The sequence below is a fragment of the Balaenoptera borealis genome (assembly GCF_965194805.1).
Source record: "Balaenoptera borealis genome assembly, chromosome: 15".
Taxonomy (NCBI): Eukaryota; Metazoa; Chordata; class Mammalia; order Artiodactyla; family Balaenopteridae; genus Balaenoptera; species Balaenoptera borealis.
This window is the reverse complement of record NC_138871.1, coordinates 10,161,271-10,179,357: the sequence shown is the minus strand read 5'-3', so window position 1 is coordinate 10,179,357 and position 18,087 is coordinate 10,161,271. Positions and strand designations below refer to the sequence as shown.

The 18,087-nt window shown below is 39.2% G+C and overlaps 1 protein-coding gene across 8 annotated transcripts in view; it reads left to right on the top strand.

Annotated features, from left to right (window-relative positions):
• Nucleotides 1-18,087, top strand: part of NPHP1 (nephrocystin 1) — a 103,405-nt gene that overhangs the window by 25,894 nt on the left and 59,424 nt on the right. For 6 of the 8 annotated variants that reach the window (XR_014234616.1, XM_082356205.1, XM_082356206.1 and 3 more), the window contains exons 7-12: nucleotides 874-974; nucleotides 1,304-1,346; nucleotides 2,317-2,404; nucleotides 3,658-3,752; nucleotides 5,697-5,825; nucleotides 15,963-16,037. Coding sequence is in view for 7 of the 8 variants with exons in the window: in XM_082356205.1 (XP_082212331.1) it covers nucleotides 874-974; nucleotides 1,304-1,346; nucleotides 2,317-2,404; nucleotides 3,658-3,752; nucleotides 5,697-5,825; nucleotides 15,963-16,037 (531 nt within the window). In the remaining variant the exon portion in view is untranslated. The remainder of the gene's footprint in view (nucleotides 1-873; nucleotides 975-1,303; nucleotides 1,347-2,316; nucleotides 2,405-3,657; nucleotides 3,753-5,696; nucleotides 5,826-15,962; nucleotides 16,038-18,087) is intronic. The other 2 variants (XM_082356211.1, XM_082356209.1) reach the window with 1 other exon arrangement.

Below are 18,087 nucleotides of genomic sequence, written 5' to 3'. Positions count from 1 at the left end.
TAGGAAAGTTACGCCTATTTGGACTCCCATCTCCAGCAGCCGAGAGTGCTTGTTTGTCTACACATTTGCCAGTGATGGTTGTCATCAATCTTTTTGCCAGTGTGATAGACCAAAAAAAACAAAAGGCTCATTATTGTTTTTTATTTGCATTTATTGCACTGCTAGTGAGGTTGAGCATGATTTCATTTGCTTTATGACCATTTCTATTTCTTCTTTGTAAATTGCCTTTTCAGTTCATTTTTCTAAGGGATTTTTGAAAATTGTATTGATTTATAAGAGTTTTTGTAATATCTTGATAATAAGGTTATCAGCCCTTAGAGATTTGTGGCAGATATCTTCTTTGTTGACTTTCAGCCATGTTTTATTTTTTATGTAGTTAAATCAATGTTCCATGGTTTTGATATCATGACTGGAAAGGGCTTTCGAATCTCAAGATTATTTTCTTCGGGGACTTCCCTGGAGGTCCAGTGGTTAAGACTCCGCACTTCCACTTCAGGGCGCGCAGGTTTGATCCCTGGTTTGGGAACTAAGATCCACGTGCCATGTGGTGTGGCCAAAAAAAAGAAAAAAAAAAAGATTATTTCCTTCTAACACTTGTATAGTTCTTTTTGCTTTTTTGTCTTTTCTTCTTTTTTTTTTCATTTGAATAATTCCCATCTGGCATTTATTTTTATTAAACTTGTTCTCTACCTCTGTCATTGTAATTTTTTCATATAGTGACATTATCAACCATGTATTGAAATTTTTCCACTGATTTTTTATATGCCCATCATATACTAAATCCCTATCTACACTTGAGCCTTTCTGAAAGTACGTTTATTGGTTGATTTTTGCATTAGGTAAAAAGTACTTCATATTTCAATAATTTTTCAGCCCTATAATAAAGAAGAAGGCGAGGAGTCTAGTGAAGAAGGCAGTGAAGAAGATGTAGAGGTAGGGGATGAAACGGCAGAAGGAGCAGAAGTTAAACAAAGGTAAAAAGGTGTGAGGGGACATCAAAGTAGGTTTAGGAAACGTTTTATTTGTTTATTTTTGCTATTATAAGTAATTCAAGAATTTCTTGAAATGGAAACAGCTTATAGTTTGGGAGCAGGGCTTTTCATATTACTGTTTGCTTAAGATCATTACAACTTTAACTTGGTGATTATTTTTAGCACATGATATTATGCTTAGTTTCAGGTAGACTCTTTTAGGTTTTCAGAAGTTACAATTATATACTTTGTTCTTTGATTAATGAAATTCCCTAATTGAGTGAATAGGCATAACCTTTCTGTGCACTCACCTAGCTACCCTTTCTCCCTAGAACCGATTCTCATTGGAGTGCTGTCCGAAAAGCCATCTCAGAGGTTGGTATCTCCTGTCTTATTAATGATGTCTCGTTTTGTTACCTAATAGCTCTGATAAGAGTTCAGATTCAAAACAGGATGGAAACTTTAAATGAAAGCATTGGATCTTAAGCAGGATACAGAGCATGGAATGCACAGAGCATTAAAACATATTTCTGGTTTAGTAAGCCTATGCCTATGAGGGCTTGGAAATGTCTCTCATTGATTCTGCTTGAGTTTTCTATCATTTGGGTAAAGACAGTTGTTAAATTTTGTTAATATTAAAAAATTCCAAAAAGCTCAAAAAAGTAAGAAACTTGGGACTTCCCTGGTGGTCTAGTGGTTGAGACTCCGCACTTCCAGTGTAGGGGGCGTGGGTTTGATCCCTGGTCGGGGAACTAAGACATGCCACGGGGCGCAACCAAAAAAAAAGTAAGAAACTATCAATAATCCTATCATTTAGAAAGTTGCATAACAAAATGAAAATCCACTCCTTCCATAAGTAATCATCACTAACCATTTAGTAAATACATTCTTTTTGTCTTTTTTACCCTACTTATCACTTACATGGACATGCACGTGTGCGCATGCGTGTGTGTGTGTGAGTGTGTGTATGTACATATAGTGTACAAAAAAGCCATTAATTCTTCAGTGCATATCAGTTTACGATATCAACTCATCTGTGACACAGCAGTACTTTGTGGAGCAGGACAGGCCATTTTGATGGGGGCTGTGCAGGAAGCAGCAGATCTGGAGCACGGAGCTCAGCCCCCTGGGCACTGCACGGGGCTTAGGTCCTCAGGAAAGGCCAGGATTCAGCAATGGCGTCTTCTCGGGAATTGGGGGTTAAATTGCTGTATTCTTCCACTGAAGTCTGTATGTTTGTATTTTTCTTTCGGGGGTTGTAGTTGCTATAGTGATAAAGAGAGAGTATCCTAGAGGTGAGGAAACATGAATGAAACCAAGCAAATTTTTGTTTTACTCTCTTCAGCAGATAAACACCGTCGACGTATTGACCACAATGGGAGCTATTCCTGCCGGGTTCAGGCCTTCCACCCTCTTCCAGCTTCTGGAGGAAGGTAACAGGTGTCCATCAGCCACCACAGACTTTTAGTTAAGCAGTCACGTTTACATCTAATTTTTCTGGCACAGCCAAAGCAAGTCATTGAAAAAGATGTAACATCTCATATCTCTCAGACACTCATCTTTTCCTTCATCTTGCCTTTGAAGGAGGAAGGAGCCCTGATCCTATCAGAGGCCAAGCCCCCTTCCTTTATTTCAAAAACACGACTCTTTGATCAACCCTTTCCTGTATCTTCAGCCTGCTCTCCCCTGCCCCACTGGCTGATTCCCTCATCAGTAGTCCTAGCAAACCTAAAACCTCCCACCTTTACAGACCAGCTCCCCCCAACCCTGTCCCATTCTGGATGAAGCCTCCCTTTCTCTGCTTTTCCTCACAGTGAGACTTTTCCAAAGAGTTTTCCCTATTCGCTGTTTCCGTTTCCTTATTCATTCTTGGATTGCCCTGTACTTGGCAACATTTGTTCATAAGCTCATTTTAAAGAGGAATAATGTGGGGAGGCTCGCCTGTATACCCTGAGCTGCTCAGTCGTCCGCGGAGGGGCTGCTTTGGGGCTTCTCTCTCGGGAAGCTCTTCTCAGCCCTCCCTGAACACCCAGCTCCTTCTCATGCTTTGTTTTTTTGTTTTTTTTAATTATTATAAATCTCTTTTTACTTATTTATTTATCTATTTATTATTATTATTATTTTGGGCTGTGCTGCGCAGCTTGCGGGATCTTAGTTCCCCGACCAGGGATCAAACCCGGGCCCTCGTGGAGTCCTAACCACTGGACCGCCAGGGAATTCCCCGCTTCTCATGCTTTGGGTCTCAGGGTACATTCCCAGAGACACCTTCCATGTAGGCCCTCCTACTCCCATTCACTTGAGCACCCTTAAAATGCTTTTGTGTTAAGAAGTAAAATTAATGATTATATACTTTTTCTAAAATATCTAAAAAGTGTTCACAGATTTTCTGCATTTTACAAAAATATTTGAATGGATCATCTTCATCATGGGGCATGTTACTGGCCTAAAAGTCTTTAAGATCTTTCCTAAAGCCACTTTAAGATCAGCTCTCATGTGCTTCTATCCTTACGTTTCCTGCTGTTGTTCTTATCTCTGTTGGTACGTCTGTCTTAGGAAGCAAGTTTCTAGTAAACAGCTTGGCATTTTTGATGTCTGTTTCCTAAGTTTGTACCATAACATCATGAATTTGGGGTTTTGAATTTCATTCGTTCTTTGTAAGAAAATAAAGGAGCAATTATTTTTGCAGGGAATCAATTTCGAGCAAGTTACTTCTTGCAACCAGCGCTCACTACTTCACAACTGGCCTTCAGAGATCTAATGTGGGATGCTAAAACGGGCTCTGTAAGTATGGTTACTGTCAGTAAAATTATAAATTTTCCAGGTTTTGTCATGGTTGCAAATATACAGGTAACGTAAATTGATTAATGCATTATAAAAAAACAAAAAAAATTGTCTCTGTATTGTAATTTTGAAACACTTAGTGACAGTTTCATAGCTGAGACAAAACTTGGGTCTGTTACCTTGACTTTATCTAGTTTCTCTTCTCCATTGCTCTCTTCTCCCGTTGTTACCAAGGAAATAATACTAGGTATCAATCTTAATCATTTTTTGCCTCAATTTTTTCATCTGTAAAAAGGGAAAAATAGTAATAATACTTCCAACATAGGCTTATTATGAGAATTGCATTGAATGTGTGAAGGGCTTAGAACAGTGCCTGACACATGATGATAACTTAGTAAATGTTAGCCAGTATCATTATTATTAGTGGTAGTAGTAATATTATTTTAATTAAATAGGAATGAGGAACTTGGCAGTACTTTCTGATGATATTTTGTGGGGAGCTTGGAGTGAAGGATTACTGGTCTCCCCCTTATTTGAAGTAGGAAATGCTGCTCTTGACATTTAATTCTCCTCTTCTCCTCCTTAGAAGATATAAACTGCATTTGAGCCCCTCACTCCCCTTCCTGTTTACCTTCTGCTTTTTCTCCCTTGCTCCCCCAGAGCCTCAGGGAAGAATAAGAGAACCCAGTGTGGTCAGGTGTTGTGGGGAGGGGTGGTGCAGAATTTTTGTGCTGTTTTTCTTCTCAACCAGAGCAGTACCTGGAATCTTTTTAGCATTAAATATCTCCTATTGCAAGTTTACAAATATGTTATATTTGGTGTGTGTAGTATACTAGTACTGAATAAATAGCATTTAATTTTGTGAACCTGTACCCAGAGAGCTCAATTGTCAGCTCTCATTTCTTAAATTGAAAAGGTGACAAACTGTTAAACATTGTCTGATTTTTTTTCAGTGATGTTATTTAAATGGAAAGGTCCAGGACCATAAAGCAGAATGTTAAGAATTGAAGATGTTCTTAAATAAAAAAACACTAGAATGCCAGTTTTTTTAATTGACATTCTGAATTATCTTGTGAAGTAGAACTGAATAACTACATCCAATGGTCAGTGCGTTCTCTATATAAGAAACCAGGGAACAATGTAGATAAATGCTTGGAATTGAAACAAGGAGGAGCTAGCTGGATAATATTAACGCCAGGTGTCACGGGTCACTACGCTGTGGTGACCTTCTACGCGGACCTGCCTTGTGTAAGAAGGAGCTGTAAGAATGAACCCGGAATACAGTTGATTCCATGGTCAGGTCATTCTTTTTCCCTGATTGTACTGACTACTCTTTTCATCACAATTTTTGTGTATTTAACAAAAAAATGCAAAATTTTAGAAAAGATTTATTTATTATTTATTTATTTTTGGCTGTGTCAGGTCTTAGTTGCGGCACGCGAGAGGTTCGTTGCGGCACTCGGGCCTCTCTCTTGTTGTGGTGTGCGGGTTTTCTCTTCTCTAGTTGTGGCATGCGGGCTCCAGAGCGCGTGGGCTCTGTAGTTTGTGGCCTGCGGGCTCTCTTGTTGAGGCGCGCAAGCTCAGTAGTTGTGGCGCACAGGCTTAGTTGCCCTGTGGCATGTGGGATCTTAGTTCCCTGACCGGGATCAAACCCACGTCCCCTGCATTGTAAGGCGGATTCGTTACCACTGGACCACCAGGGAAGTCCCAAAAGCAAATATTTTAAATATAAATATTTATGAAAATTTTAGCTGAAGTTTTGGGTTAAATTAAACAGACTATTGAAACTTTTCTTGTGTGTGTATGTTGTGTGCAAAATTTATTCTTTTGTTCTTTTTTTATTCTATATGCATTTTCTTAAGCATTTACAAAAGATGCTTTGAAAATGAATTTGTCTTATAAGTCATAAAAGTAAACCTTCCTCATAACTAATTTTTCTCTCAGATTAGGTCAAGACCAAGTCGTGTTTCCTTGATTCTGACCCTCTGGAGCTGTAAGATGATTCCTCTTCCAGGAGCGAGCATCCAGGTTCTGAGCAGACACGTGCGCTTCTGTCTGTTTGACGGCAATAAGGTGAGCTTGCTGAGGAGTTAAACCGGTTCCCACCATACGTTAATGCCACATATTCACCACGTACTGCACAGTGTCTGTCTATCTCTTTCTCCCTCTCAACCTCTCTCTCTCTCTCCGTGCGTGTGTGTATAAGTATCTGTATAAAATAACGTGTGGTAGAGTGCAAACTACATGTGTTCTGACGACACAGACTTAACTCCTGGCTCTTTCAGTTGCTAAGTGTGTGATATTTATACATCACAGTTAACGCCTCTGAGCCTTAGATTTTTCACTTACAAAAAGGTACTGATACCTATCTTCTAGTATTGTATACAGTTCAGGTTTGAAGTTTAGAGTATTGCATTTTTGACAGGTGTACACACCTGTGTAACCAACATCCCAGTCAACATATGGAGCATTACCATCACCTGACAAAGTTGCCTTGTGTCCTTTTCCATTCTGTTCCTCCCTGATTCCTAAGAGAATGTTTTCTACCCAGTACCAAAAAATTTGAATAACTCTTAATTAATTGATTTATGAGATACAGATGAAACAGTGCATAGATGGAACTTTATGACTTTAATTGCATACACTAGACAAGAAGAAAGATTTTTAAATCAGTGATCTAAGCTCGAACTCAAGAGCCTAGAAAAGGACGAGTGAGTCAATCCCAAAGGAAGTAGAATGGAGGAAATAATAAAGAGTAGAAATTAATGAAATAGAAAACAAGAGAAAATCAGAAAAGGCAAAGTTTATTCTTTGAAAAGATTAATAAAATTGAGAGATGCCTAATAAGACTGATCAAGAAATTTTTTTTTAATTAATTAATTAATTTATTTATTTTTGGCTGTGTTGGGTCTTCGTTTCTGTGTGAGGGCTTTCTCCAGTTGCGGCGAGTGGGGGCCACTCTTCATCGCGGTGCACAGGCCTCTCTCGTTGCGGAGCACAGGCTCCAGACGCGCAGGCTCAGTAGTTGTGGGTCACAGGCCTAGTTGCTCCACGGCATGTGGGATCCTCCCAGACCAGGGCTCGAACCAGTGTCCCCTGCATTGGCAGGCAGATTCTCAACCACTGCACCACCAGGGAAGCCCCAAGAAATTTTTAAAGAGAGAAAGAAAGAAAACAAATGATTGTTGCCAAAACTGCCTCTGTTCACCGGTGCCAAATAGAAACACGGAAACAGAATTTTGGGTGAAGTAGAAAGAGTAGCTTTTATTGCTTTGCCAGGCAAAGGGGGCCACAGTAGGCTAATGCCCTCAAAACTGTGTGTTCCACCCTGGAGCGGGTAGCGAAGAGTGTCATAGTGCTCAAGGAGCAGAGCACGATCGGCTCATGGACATTCTTCTGACTGGCTGGTGGTAAGGTAAATGGGAGCCAGCATCATCAACCTTCTGGTTCCAACCAGTCTGGGGTCTGCGTGCCTGTGGGCAGCACACAGTTAAGTTCTCCCACCTGGAGGGGGTTTCAGTATCTGCAAACCAGCTCACAGGACACGACTCAGAATATTATCTACAGCCCTTGAGGAAGAACTAAAGGTCCTTGACTTTGTTTAATGGCTAAAGTATTATTATTTTGTCTTGCTTGACTGTTTTCCTTTCTTTCTGCATTTTTTCACTTCTCTGATTAAATTTATTCTTTGACTAAAGTTTTTCTACAGACAAAAGGCAGTCGGAGGACAGGGGTGGGGTCTTTTCTGGGAAGGCCTTGTAGGGTCCTGCTTGGTTACATGATCACCATCTGACATGAAAATGGAGACCTCAGCACAGATCCTGCACACATTAAAGGGATAAGCAGGGGATATTGTGAACAACTTTATGGCAGTAAATTTGATAACATCAATAAACAGGTAAATTCTTTGAAAACCATAACTTAATGAAACTGACACAAGAAGAAATAGAACAATTTGAATGACCCCTGTTAAAGAAAGTGAAACAGTAATTAAAAACCTTGCAATAAAGAAAACTCCAGACCCAGATGGTTTCACTGGTGGATTCCTCCAAACATTTAAGGAAGAAATAATACCAATAGTACACAAACTTCCAAAGAATAGATAAAGAGGAAATGCTTCCCATCTCATTTCATGAGGCCAGGAAAAACATGATACCAAAATATGACGAGACATTACAAAAAAGAAAAATTACAAGACCAGTATTCCTCATGAATATATAAACTAAAATCCTAAACAAAATATTAGCAAATTGAATCCAGCCATGTATAAAAAAGGACAATATATCATGACTAATTGGCATTTATTCCAGGAATTCAAATGTACACACCTGTGTAACCAATATTTAACATTTGAAAGTAGATTATTGTAATTTTCTATATTAACAGAACTAAAGAAGAAAAATCACCTGATCATCTCAATAGATGCGGAAAAAGCAGTTGACAAATTTTAACACCCATTTATGATTTTAAAAAAGTTCTCACCAAACTAAGAACAGAAGGGAACTTCAAATTGGTAAAGGGCAACAAGAGAAAACTAAAGCAAAGCTACTAGCATCATCATACTTAATGTGAAATATTGCACACTTTTCCCCTACAGTCAGGAACGATTCAAGGATATCCAAGAAATAAAAAGATAACTCAGGTTTTTTTAATTGACAAAAGACTTGAACAGGCACTTAAAGAAAGAAAATATGGGGACTCCCCTGGTGGCGCAGTGTTTAAGAATCTGCCTGCCAATGCAGGGGACACAGGTTCGAGCCCTGGTCCAGGAAGATCCCACATGCCTCGGAGCAACTAAGCCCGTGTGCCACAACTACTGAGCCTGCACGCCACAACTACTGAAGCCCGCATGCCTAGAGCCCGTGCTCTGCAACAAGAGAAGCCACCGCAATGAGAAGCCCGCACACCGCAACGAAGAGTAGCTCCCACTCGGCGTAACTAGAGAAAGCCCGCGCACAGCAACAAAGACCCAGTGCAGCCAAAAATTAATTAATTAATTATTTTAAAAAGTATAGTACAAATGTTTAAAAAAAAAAAAAGAAAGAAAATATGACAAACCAATGGGCCTATAAAAAGATACACAACATATAATAAGTCATCCAGGAAATGCAAATTAAAACCAGAATGAGAGAGAGCCAACCATAGGCTATGCTTAAGAAACCACCTTAAACATAATAATATAGGCAGGTTAGAAGTAGAAGGGTGGAAAAAGATACACCATTCAAAACATATTAATATCAGACAAAGTATACTTCAGAAGAAGGAAAATTACTGGGAATAAAGTGGTACATTACATGATAAAATGGACAATTCACCAAGAAGATGTCACAATCCTAAATGTGTATACACCTAACATCAGAGCTTCAAAATACATGCAGTAAAAATGGATAGAACTGAAAGGAGAAATGGGCAAAGCCACAATCATAATTGGAGACTTTAATACTTCTCTCTACAGTACTGTAGAACAAGTAGACAGAAAATTAGTAAGAATATAAGAGAACAGAATAACACCATGAACAAACTGGATCTAATTAACATTTGTACAACAGTTCACCCCCAAAGAGGAAAGTACGCATTCTTTTTAGTGCATATGGAACATTCAGCAAAATAGATGGTCCTGAGCAGATTTAGAAGAATTGAAATCATACAATGTACGGTCTTTGATCACATGTGATTGAATTAGAAATCAGAAACAGAAAGATAACTGGAAAAATCCTTAAATACTTGGAAATTAAACAACAGATTTCTCAAGAATCAATGGGTTAAAAGAAAATTTCAAGGGAAATTAGGAAATATTTTGAACTGAGCAAAAATATGAAAATGCAGCATAGTATTTGTGGGATGTTAGCGAAAGCATTGCTTAGAGGGAGATTTGTAGCACCAGAAAAGAATTCTCAATTCCATAGTCCACCTCCTGAGGGGCTGATGCTTGCCTTGAGATCTGAGGGGTGAACAGGCCGTAAGGAGGTGAAGAGAAAAGGGGACAAGGGGAGTGTGTACCTGGCTGAAGGAGCAGCACGGGCCAGGGCCTTGGCAGGAAAGCACTTGGGAAGGGGAGCCAGGGGGCTGAGTGGGGGGAGCAAGAGGAAGTGTAGGGCGGGATGAAGGAGGAGATACAGCGTAAGACGTTGTAAGCCATGATGTAGGGAATTTTGTCTTTACCCTAAAAGCGGGGAAAGTCATTGGAGGTAGGACATGACTTAGACGTATGTTTGGGGATGATTTCTGGCTCCTCTCTGGAGATGGATTGAAGGTGGGGCGGGGGTCAGAGGGATCTGAGTAGACCACTTGGGGGCTATGTCACAGTGTGGTGGTCAAAGGGCAGCAAGTGTCGCCTCAAGAAAACGAAATCTGGAGCCATTTTTCCTGGAATTAACCCTGGCTCCGCCAGCTGGATGTGGGACGCTGACCAAATGACTCGACCTTGCTCTCTGTCTCATGTGGCATCCCTTAGGGTCGATGTGAGGACTAAATGAGTTAATGAAAGTAAAGCACTTGGACCAATACATGGAACATCATAAGTTGACCAGATGAGAGATGACGATGGTAACTTAGATTAGGGAAGTGGAGATGAGAGCTGTGGCCGGAGGGATATTTAGGAGGCAAAACCCAAAACAGTTTGGTTGGTGGTGGGTTGGATGTGGCAGGTGAGGGAGAGTGGGACGCCAAGCATGACACGAGGTCTTTGACTTCCACATCGGGGTGGATGGTGGTGACGTGCAGTGAGGTAGAGAACACTGATAGATATCTTTCCTTCTGCTGAGTGTACTTCTAACTCGCAGCATGAGGAAGGTACCTTTCTTTCATCTGAACTGGGGGTAAATGAATGAACTTGTGTTACTGTAAGGGTCTTTCCTTCCTTCTGCATGCTCTGCGCAAGATCACTGCTAAAAACGAGCCAGTAGGTGTCGCCCGTGACCAAGAAAAGATGAATTGCCTTCTTTTTTCCCAGATCTGGTTCCACACTTTTTGCTGTACCTCTCGCTATTCTCATACGTGACAACATAAAACAAAGATTAGAATTTTATTTTGAATAATATATCAAAATAGCAGAAGTTATTTTATATAAAAATAATAGAAGTTAGTTTATGAAACAAATTTATGCCAAATTTTCCAAATCGAGGAGTTAGAGAACATATTTAGTAGTTACACACTCATGCTATTTACTTAAGAATACTTCTTTAATAAGCCTAAGCCAAGTTACAAATAAAAAACATTATTACTAAAACTAGTTAATGAGACACTACTTCCAATAATGACTGAGTAAGCTCCTCTCCGAATAACTTGCCCAGTGATGAGAACTGTAAATTCTGGGTAATATCTGCAAAGCAACTCCCTCAGGGCTCTGAAAAGCATCCCAAAGCAGGCAGGTCCTGGAGGGGCATCTTTAACTCTTGAGTCTGCTGTTTTATTTTTTCTCTTTGTTCCCTCTTTTTTCATTCCTCTGTTTTATTTTTTTCTGTCTTCCTATGTGTTACTGGAACATTTTTTAGAACTCCATTCTGAATTGTCTGCCGTGTTGTTGAGTGGATCTCTTTGTATAGCTTTTGGTGTGACTTTATACCTACATAACTTCCCGTAGTTGGCTAGTGTCAACATTCCAGTTGAAGTGACATGTAGAAACCTTACCTCCCTTTAAACCTCTTTACCCTCCCTGCTTTCTAATTGTCTTAAATATCTCCTCTACATACATTGAGAACCACATCACACAGTGTTATAATTTTCCTTCAACCGTCAAGCATAATTTAGAAAACTTAAGAGAAACCTCTCATATTTACCCTTGTTTTTACTCTTTCCATTGTTCTTCCTTCCTTCCTGATATTCAGAGATTTCTTCTTTTATCATGTTTTTTTCTATTTAGAGAACTTCCTTTAACCATTCTTTAAGGGTAGGTCTGCAGGCTACAAATTCTCTTAGTTTTTCTTTATCTGAGAATGCCTGTTTCCCCTTTATTCCTGAAAGATATTTTCACTAGCTATACAATTCTAGCTTGGCAATTCTTTTCTTTAAGCACTCAAAAAATATTGTTCCATTTCCTTCTGGCCTCTGTCTGATGAGAATTGGGTTTTTCCTATGAGTGAATCTAGGTGGTGTTTTTCTCTCATTGCTTTCAAGATAATTGTGTTTAGTTTTTAGAAGTTTATGTACTTTGTCATGGATTTCTTGGGTTTAACCTGTTTAGGATTTTCTCAGCTTTTTAAACTGTAGGTTTATGTCTTTTGCCAAATGTGGGGATTTTTCAGCCATTATTTTCTCAAATACTTTTCCAGCTCCAAACTCCCCTCTCCTCTGGGACTCCGATGACATGAATGTTAGTTAGATCTTTTGTTATAATCCCACAGGTTCCTGAGGCTCTGATCATTTTTTCCCATCTCTTCTATCTCAGTTGTTCAGACTGCATAGTTTCTGTTTTCCTATCTTCAAGTTCACTGATTCTTTTCTCTTCTATTCTGTGGTTGAGTCTATTCAGTGACTTGTGTAGGTATGTGTGTGTGTCTGTTTTTAATCTTGGTTATTGTATTTTTCAGTTCTAGAATTTCCATTAGGGTCTCCTTTATCTTTCATTTTTTTGTTGAGATTTCCTTATTTCTTTCTTGAGGCTTTGTATTTCTTTCTATGTTTTAAATTTCTTTTAAGCATCTCCATAGTTGTTTATTGAAACATTTTTAGATGGCTTCTTTAAAATGCTTGTCAAATAATTCCAATATCTGTGTCATCTCATATTGGTATCTTTTGATACCAATCTCATTCAAGTTGAGATTTTCCTGATACTTTCTATAATGAATGATTTTTTTCTTTTTTTTATTGTATCCTGGACATTTTGAGTGTTGGGAGTCTCTGGATCTTAGTAAGTTTAACTTCTATTTTAGCAGGCCTCTGACACCATTACTGCCAGGTGAGAATGGAAGTCCAGATTCCCCACTTGGCCTCTGCCCACACCCCTGGGGGTAGGTATGCCTCCTTACTTTTGGACCCTAGTGGAAGTTCAGGCTCCTCTCTAGGCCTCCAGAGACAGCACTCACTGTGTCATTCCTCAGGACCTATGACCTCTAGTCAGCCCACTTTCCTGTCTCCATTCTGGACATTACAAGATGATAAAAAATACGGTTTCTGAATTTCATTGTGTTAAATTTTCCATCAAAAAAAGAACTGTGAACAAATGATGAACTCTAGCTAATGATATGCATGCTAATGTATTTAGAGAAAAGTTTACTTATGTCTGCAAGTTTGCAGTGTATCAAAAAATTAGGTGAATTGATGGATGGACAGAAGATATATGTGATAAAGCAAGTATAGTAAAATATTGATGGCAGAATCTAGGTGATAAGCTTATGGGTGTTCACTATAAGTTTCTTTTAACTTGTCTGGTGCATTTGACACATTTCATAATTAACCACCATTGTATGTTTCATCCTTAAAAATTGATTGAAAACCCTTAAGAACTCAGTAAGAAATAATACATCAACTAATTGTATTGGTTTTGCCAATAATAAAAGAAATAGAAAACAAGTGTAAATCTCACATTTAGACTCTTATCTTAGAACGTTACAATCTTCCAATTTGTTTATTCTTTTCTTTTACATGTATTTTATACCACAATCTGACTTTTACTGGAATTAGCAATATTTGTTAAATTAGTAACTATTTCAAATACATAGAAACATGCAGAAAAAAACATAACAGCTACCCATGGCCTTGTCACATAGTTCTATTGAAGCCTCTCAGTTTGCAATATGTAAATGTTTAGCCTACCTACTTAGCTGTAGATTATTCTCATAAATCTATAATCACTCTGTATTTCTTTCTCCTAACACACCAAAGATACTAACATGCTTTAGCTACCTCCTGCCCCATCTTGTCATCGTTGCCTAGAAGTTTTTTGGGTTTTTTTTTAATGCAAACAAATCGTTTTTTTAAAAACAATAAATATGTAATTACGTATAGTGACATACTTTGTTAATATCTATGCTCAGGGTTGTTTCTTGTATTGTTAGTATTTGATTTCTTCGTGTGTCCTTAGAAGCACATTTTATGCAGAAGATAGTTTACCCTTCCCCCCCCCCAGCCAAGCCCCCACCAATCTAATGGTGTTGCGGTTGCTACCAGCAATACTACCCCCACCTCCAAACTCCAGTCCAGAACCAGATCTTACAGTGGAGTTGAGCGTTCTTGATCTAAGGTGATGTCAGGGACATCACCGATTCATTAAAAGGTTCACTTGTTTACTTGGCTCTGATCCTGGCGTCATGGCTCCATCTTTGTCCTCCTGCCTGCTTAGGCTCTTTACTTCCTGTGAGGAGGCAGGTTGGCCACCACCTTTCTTCCACCCTACCGGCTTCAAGCAATAAGGCTGTCTCTGTTCCTCTATCACGTGTTGAGTACCATTAGCCTCTGTAACATACAAATCCGGCTCCTTGTCACCACATCCCGCTCTAGACTCAGAGCCCAGGAGACCCCCAGTTTTAGTCTCACCCTATTCTTTGTTTTTCTCTTCTGTTTATGGGCCATTGAAATATTCATCTCACTTTTGAGTCCTCCTCTGTCTTTTTAAGTGTCACTGCTTTATGTTTGGAGCAGAGCAGCTGTGTTGAGGCATAAATTCATCTTGAGCAGAAGCCCTTATGCATTCTTTTGTTTGTTTGTTTTTAAAATATTTATTTATTTATTTGGCTGCGCCGGGTCTTAGTTGCGGCACACGGGATCTTCGTTGCGGCACGCGGGATCTTTTAGTTGCGGCACGCGGGATGTTTTAGTTGCAGCATGCGGAATATTTAGTTGTGGCATGCGGGATCTAGTTCCCTGACAAGGGACCGAACCCGGGCCCACTGCACTGGGAGCGCGGAGTCTTAACTGCTGGACCACCTGGGAAGTCCCCCTTATGCATTCTTGATGCAATTTGCTAAGTGGAAAAATCTCTAAAATTTTGAATCCTTGATTATTCCATCCTTATGCTCTGAGCCAGTCATTCACCCTCTCTCGAGGCAGTTTTCTCAAATGTATAATGAGATGTTTGGACTAAGTCCTTTTTAGCTCTCAGAGTCAGTAACTCAAGAAAGATGTAAAATTATCAAGCAGAAGAAGTTATTCCTCAATCAAAATCAGCATTCTCCAAGTTGAGAAGATAAAAGCAGAGATCGTATGAGATCTCAATTTCAATGATTGCAAAGGAATTCTTAGATATTAGAAGTGGGGAACACTTCTTGAAAAACCAAGAAGGACCTTAGAATAAATAAAATGCAGTCTTAGATTAGACACCAGATAGTAATCAAAAGGAGTTTGTACTCCAAGAGCCCAGTCTGAGAATATATATCATTTTAGAAAGGGTTTAAATAAATTCATTTATATTAGTTGTGGAAGGAAATGAATGGAGACTTTCTCTGTGGAAAACAACTTAGCTGCCCATAAGATCCTCCTAGTTGCCTACCAATAGCGACACAGAGGGCAGTGAATTGAATTTGACCTCATAGGACACGTTCAGGATGATTTCTGATTATTTTTAAAGCTTAGTTTTAGAAATGCTATACTAAAATATTTTTATCTAAAATAAAAATTGTATATTATCTATGCTTCTGGAAAATGTCAGTTTTGGCCATAACTTTATAGAATTTGAACTCTTTTTTTTCTTTTTTTTTTACAGTTTTTGCTCCTTTTGTATTCTATTGATTTGTGTATATTATAGGACTAACTTCTTGCAATAGCATTTTATAAGAGATTAAATTCCAGGAAAAATATACTTTATGGGCCTAGGGATCTTGAAGAAAACTGTAACCGTGTATCTGAGCTGGTAGCAGTGTCTGTCTTGATGGCAGGGTAATGGATTGCACATAAAATGCTCTTGTGGGTCATATTTCTTAAAAGGTCGTTCATACCTAAAATTTCTCTGAATTTTCTGGTTAATCTATCTCATATATTAAGTATTTCACTTAATACAATTGATCACTAGTGCAAAGATCTGAGTCTGAATTCATTTATCAGTTCTTTCGTTGTGTTATAAGTGCTGTAACACTTGTTTTTTTGTTAATCATTTTAAATGTTATGTATGTATAATACTTGATGTAAAAAGAAAAAAGAATTACAGAATTACACAAAGTAAGAAATAAAATATCCCTCTCTCCCTCTGCCCAACTGTTAACTGTTTGAGACTTGGAAGTGGTAACGTTTCAAAGAGCTTTCTACAATATGATTTCAAATGGGAAAATCTCATTTCAGGCTCTGAGCAACATTCATACAGTCAGGGCCACATGGCAACCTAAGAAACCCAAAACATGGACCTTTTCTCCCCAGGTAAGTAATCTGCTTACTTGTGAATGGAAGTAAGCAGAATGGAATGAAACATGAACTTTTTTTACCTGATAAGTATTATATGATTAATTTCTAAGGCAAGATTGTCAAAGTGTATTCCTGAAATAATGTATTTGTATTTAACACAGAATATATGGGGCCAGATTCGAATCTTCAGATTAATGTTCTTTGAGGACTTTGATAACAATTACTCATGTTTCTGACTCACCAAAGTTATAATGCCTATGAATCATCTCATTCAATGGATCACAGGGTTTAATTCTAGAAAATTCCCTCTGATGAAAAATGAAAACAGAAAGAGAAAACTTAGGAAATGTTTTTCAAAAATGCAATCTCCAACTGTGCTCATGAGAGTTGTGCTTTCTTCAGATAAAATCAAGGGTGACGCCTAGGGAACTGGTCATTACACCCAGGGACTGTCAAGGCTGGGACAAACAAAGGCTGGAATGAGGTTAAGTGGCTTGAAACCACCGAGTCAGTGCCACATAGATGCCAGTGGAGACAAAGATATCTTTATGTTCTTTTAATAATGTTAATTTTCTATAGTTCTATTTACTTTACTTTTTTTCTACCTCCAGAGTTTCATTACTTCCCTCCCACAGCTAACTCCCTTATGTCACTGCCCCTGAGAACCCTTCATTAACCTTCCCCTATTGCATCAGAAGATCTTACAGCAAGATAGAGGTTCACTGAGAGGACACAGCATGTGGAGGAGGCCCGGCCACCTCGCCTGTGGGCTGTGTGTGTCCACACTTGTCTACCACACGACTCCTACAAGTCCAGTTTGATCTCCTAAGCATCCTACTGCTTACATTTTTTAAAAATTATAACAATATAATTGTTCTACTCTTTTTAAAAAAAATTTCCTTTTATTTTATTTTTTTTATGTTTTGGCCACCCCGCGCGGAGTGCGGGATCTTAGTTCCCCGACCAGGGATCGAACCCGTGCCCTCTGCAGGGGAAGGGCAGAGTCTTAACCACTGGACCGCCAGGGAAGTCCCCCTACTGCTTCCATTTTGACACAGAACTTCACAGTTCTGGTAGTGCGTCTCTGTGCATGTGAAGTGGTTAGGGTAGAATTTTCCAAGGTTCTCCTGGATATAAAGATGAACTGTTTGGAGGGATAAATAATATGTATATGTTGCTTTGTTGAATGAAATTAAGCGTCCTTAGGTGTGAGGCATTCTTCCTAGGTACTGTGGGAGCTTACACGTTAGTAGAGAAGACACATAAACACATATAACACCAATATCCTCTATTTATGGAGCTCTGACCACGTGCCAGGCACTGAAGTGGGCCGTTACGTGCATTTTCTCATTTAATCCTTAGAGTCGCTCTAAGGAGTGGGTGCTGTTGATAACCGTCACATGGGCAGAATGTCATGTCACACAGGCAGCACTTGGGGATCCAAGTGCTGTGGAAGCACAGAGGAGGGTGAAATTAATTCTAGTCCTTAGGCTCAGGGAAGGTTTTATAGACGAGAAACTAAACTTTGAAGGATGGGTAGGATTTTATAGGCAAGGAAGAGGGATGTAGTTGTCCAGGGAGGGCGAATGGCAAGGGCAGAAGGGAAGGAAAGGAAAATTTCCAAGGCATGCCTGAGGAAAGTTGAGCAAGTATGTGTGCAGTCTACAATTTTAGTTCTGTTTCCAAAGGACAGCGGTTAATATAAATATAAATATCTTATCAGGGAATTTCCTGGTGGTCCGGTGGTTAGGACTCTGCACCTCCACTGCAAGGGGCATGGGTTCGATCCCTGGTGGGGGAACTAGGATCCCGCATGCCGCGTGGCACAGCCCCCCGCCAAAAAAATCTTATCATATATCAAACTATTTTTGTGATACCTCTGAAGACCTTGGTACAGTGCTTGTTTCACATTAGCCTCTGCTCTAAGCATAGAGTAAGTGAACGTAAAGGTAGTTTTCTTCAACACAAAAATTACATTTTAAAATTTCAAATCATTGGTATAGATGAGTCCAATCCATCTGCTTTTTGTTTCCTTTAAAAGACCTTTATTATGATGCAGCAGCAT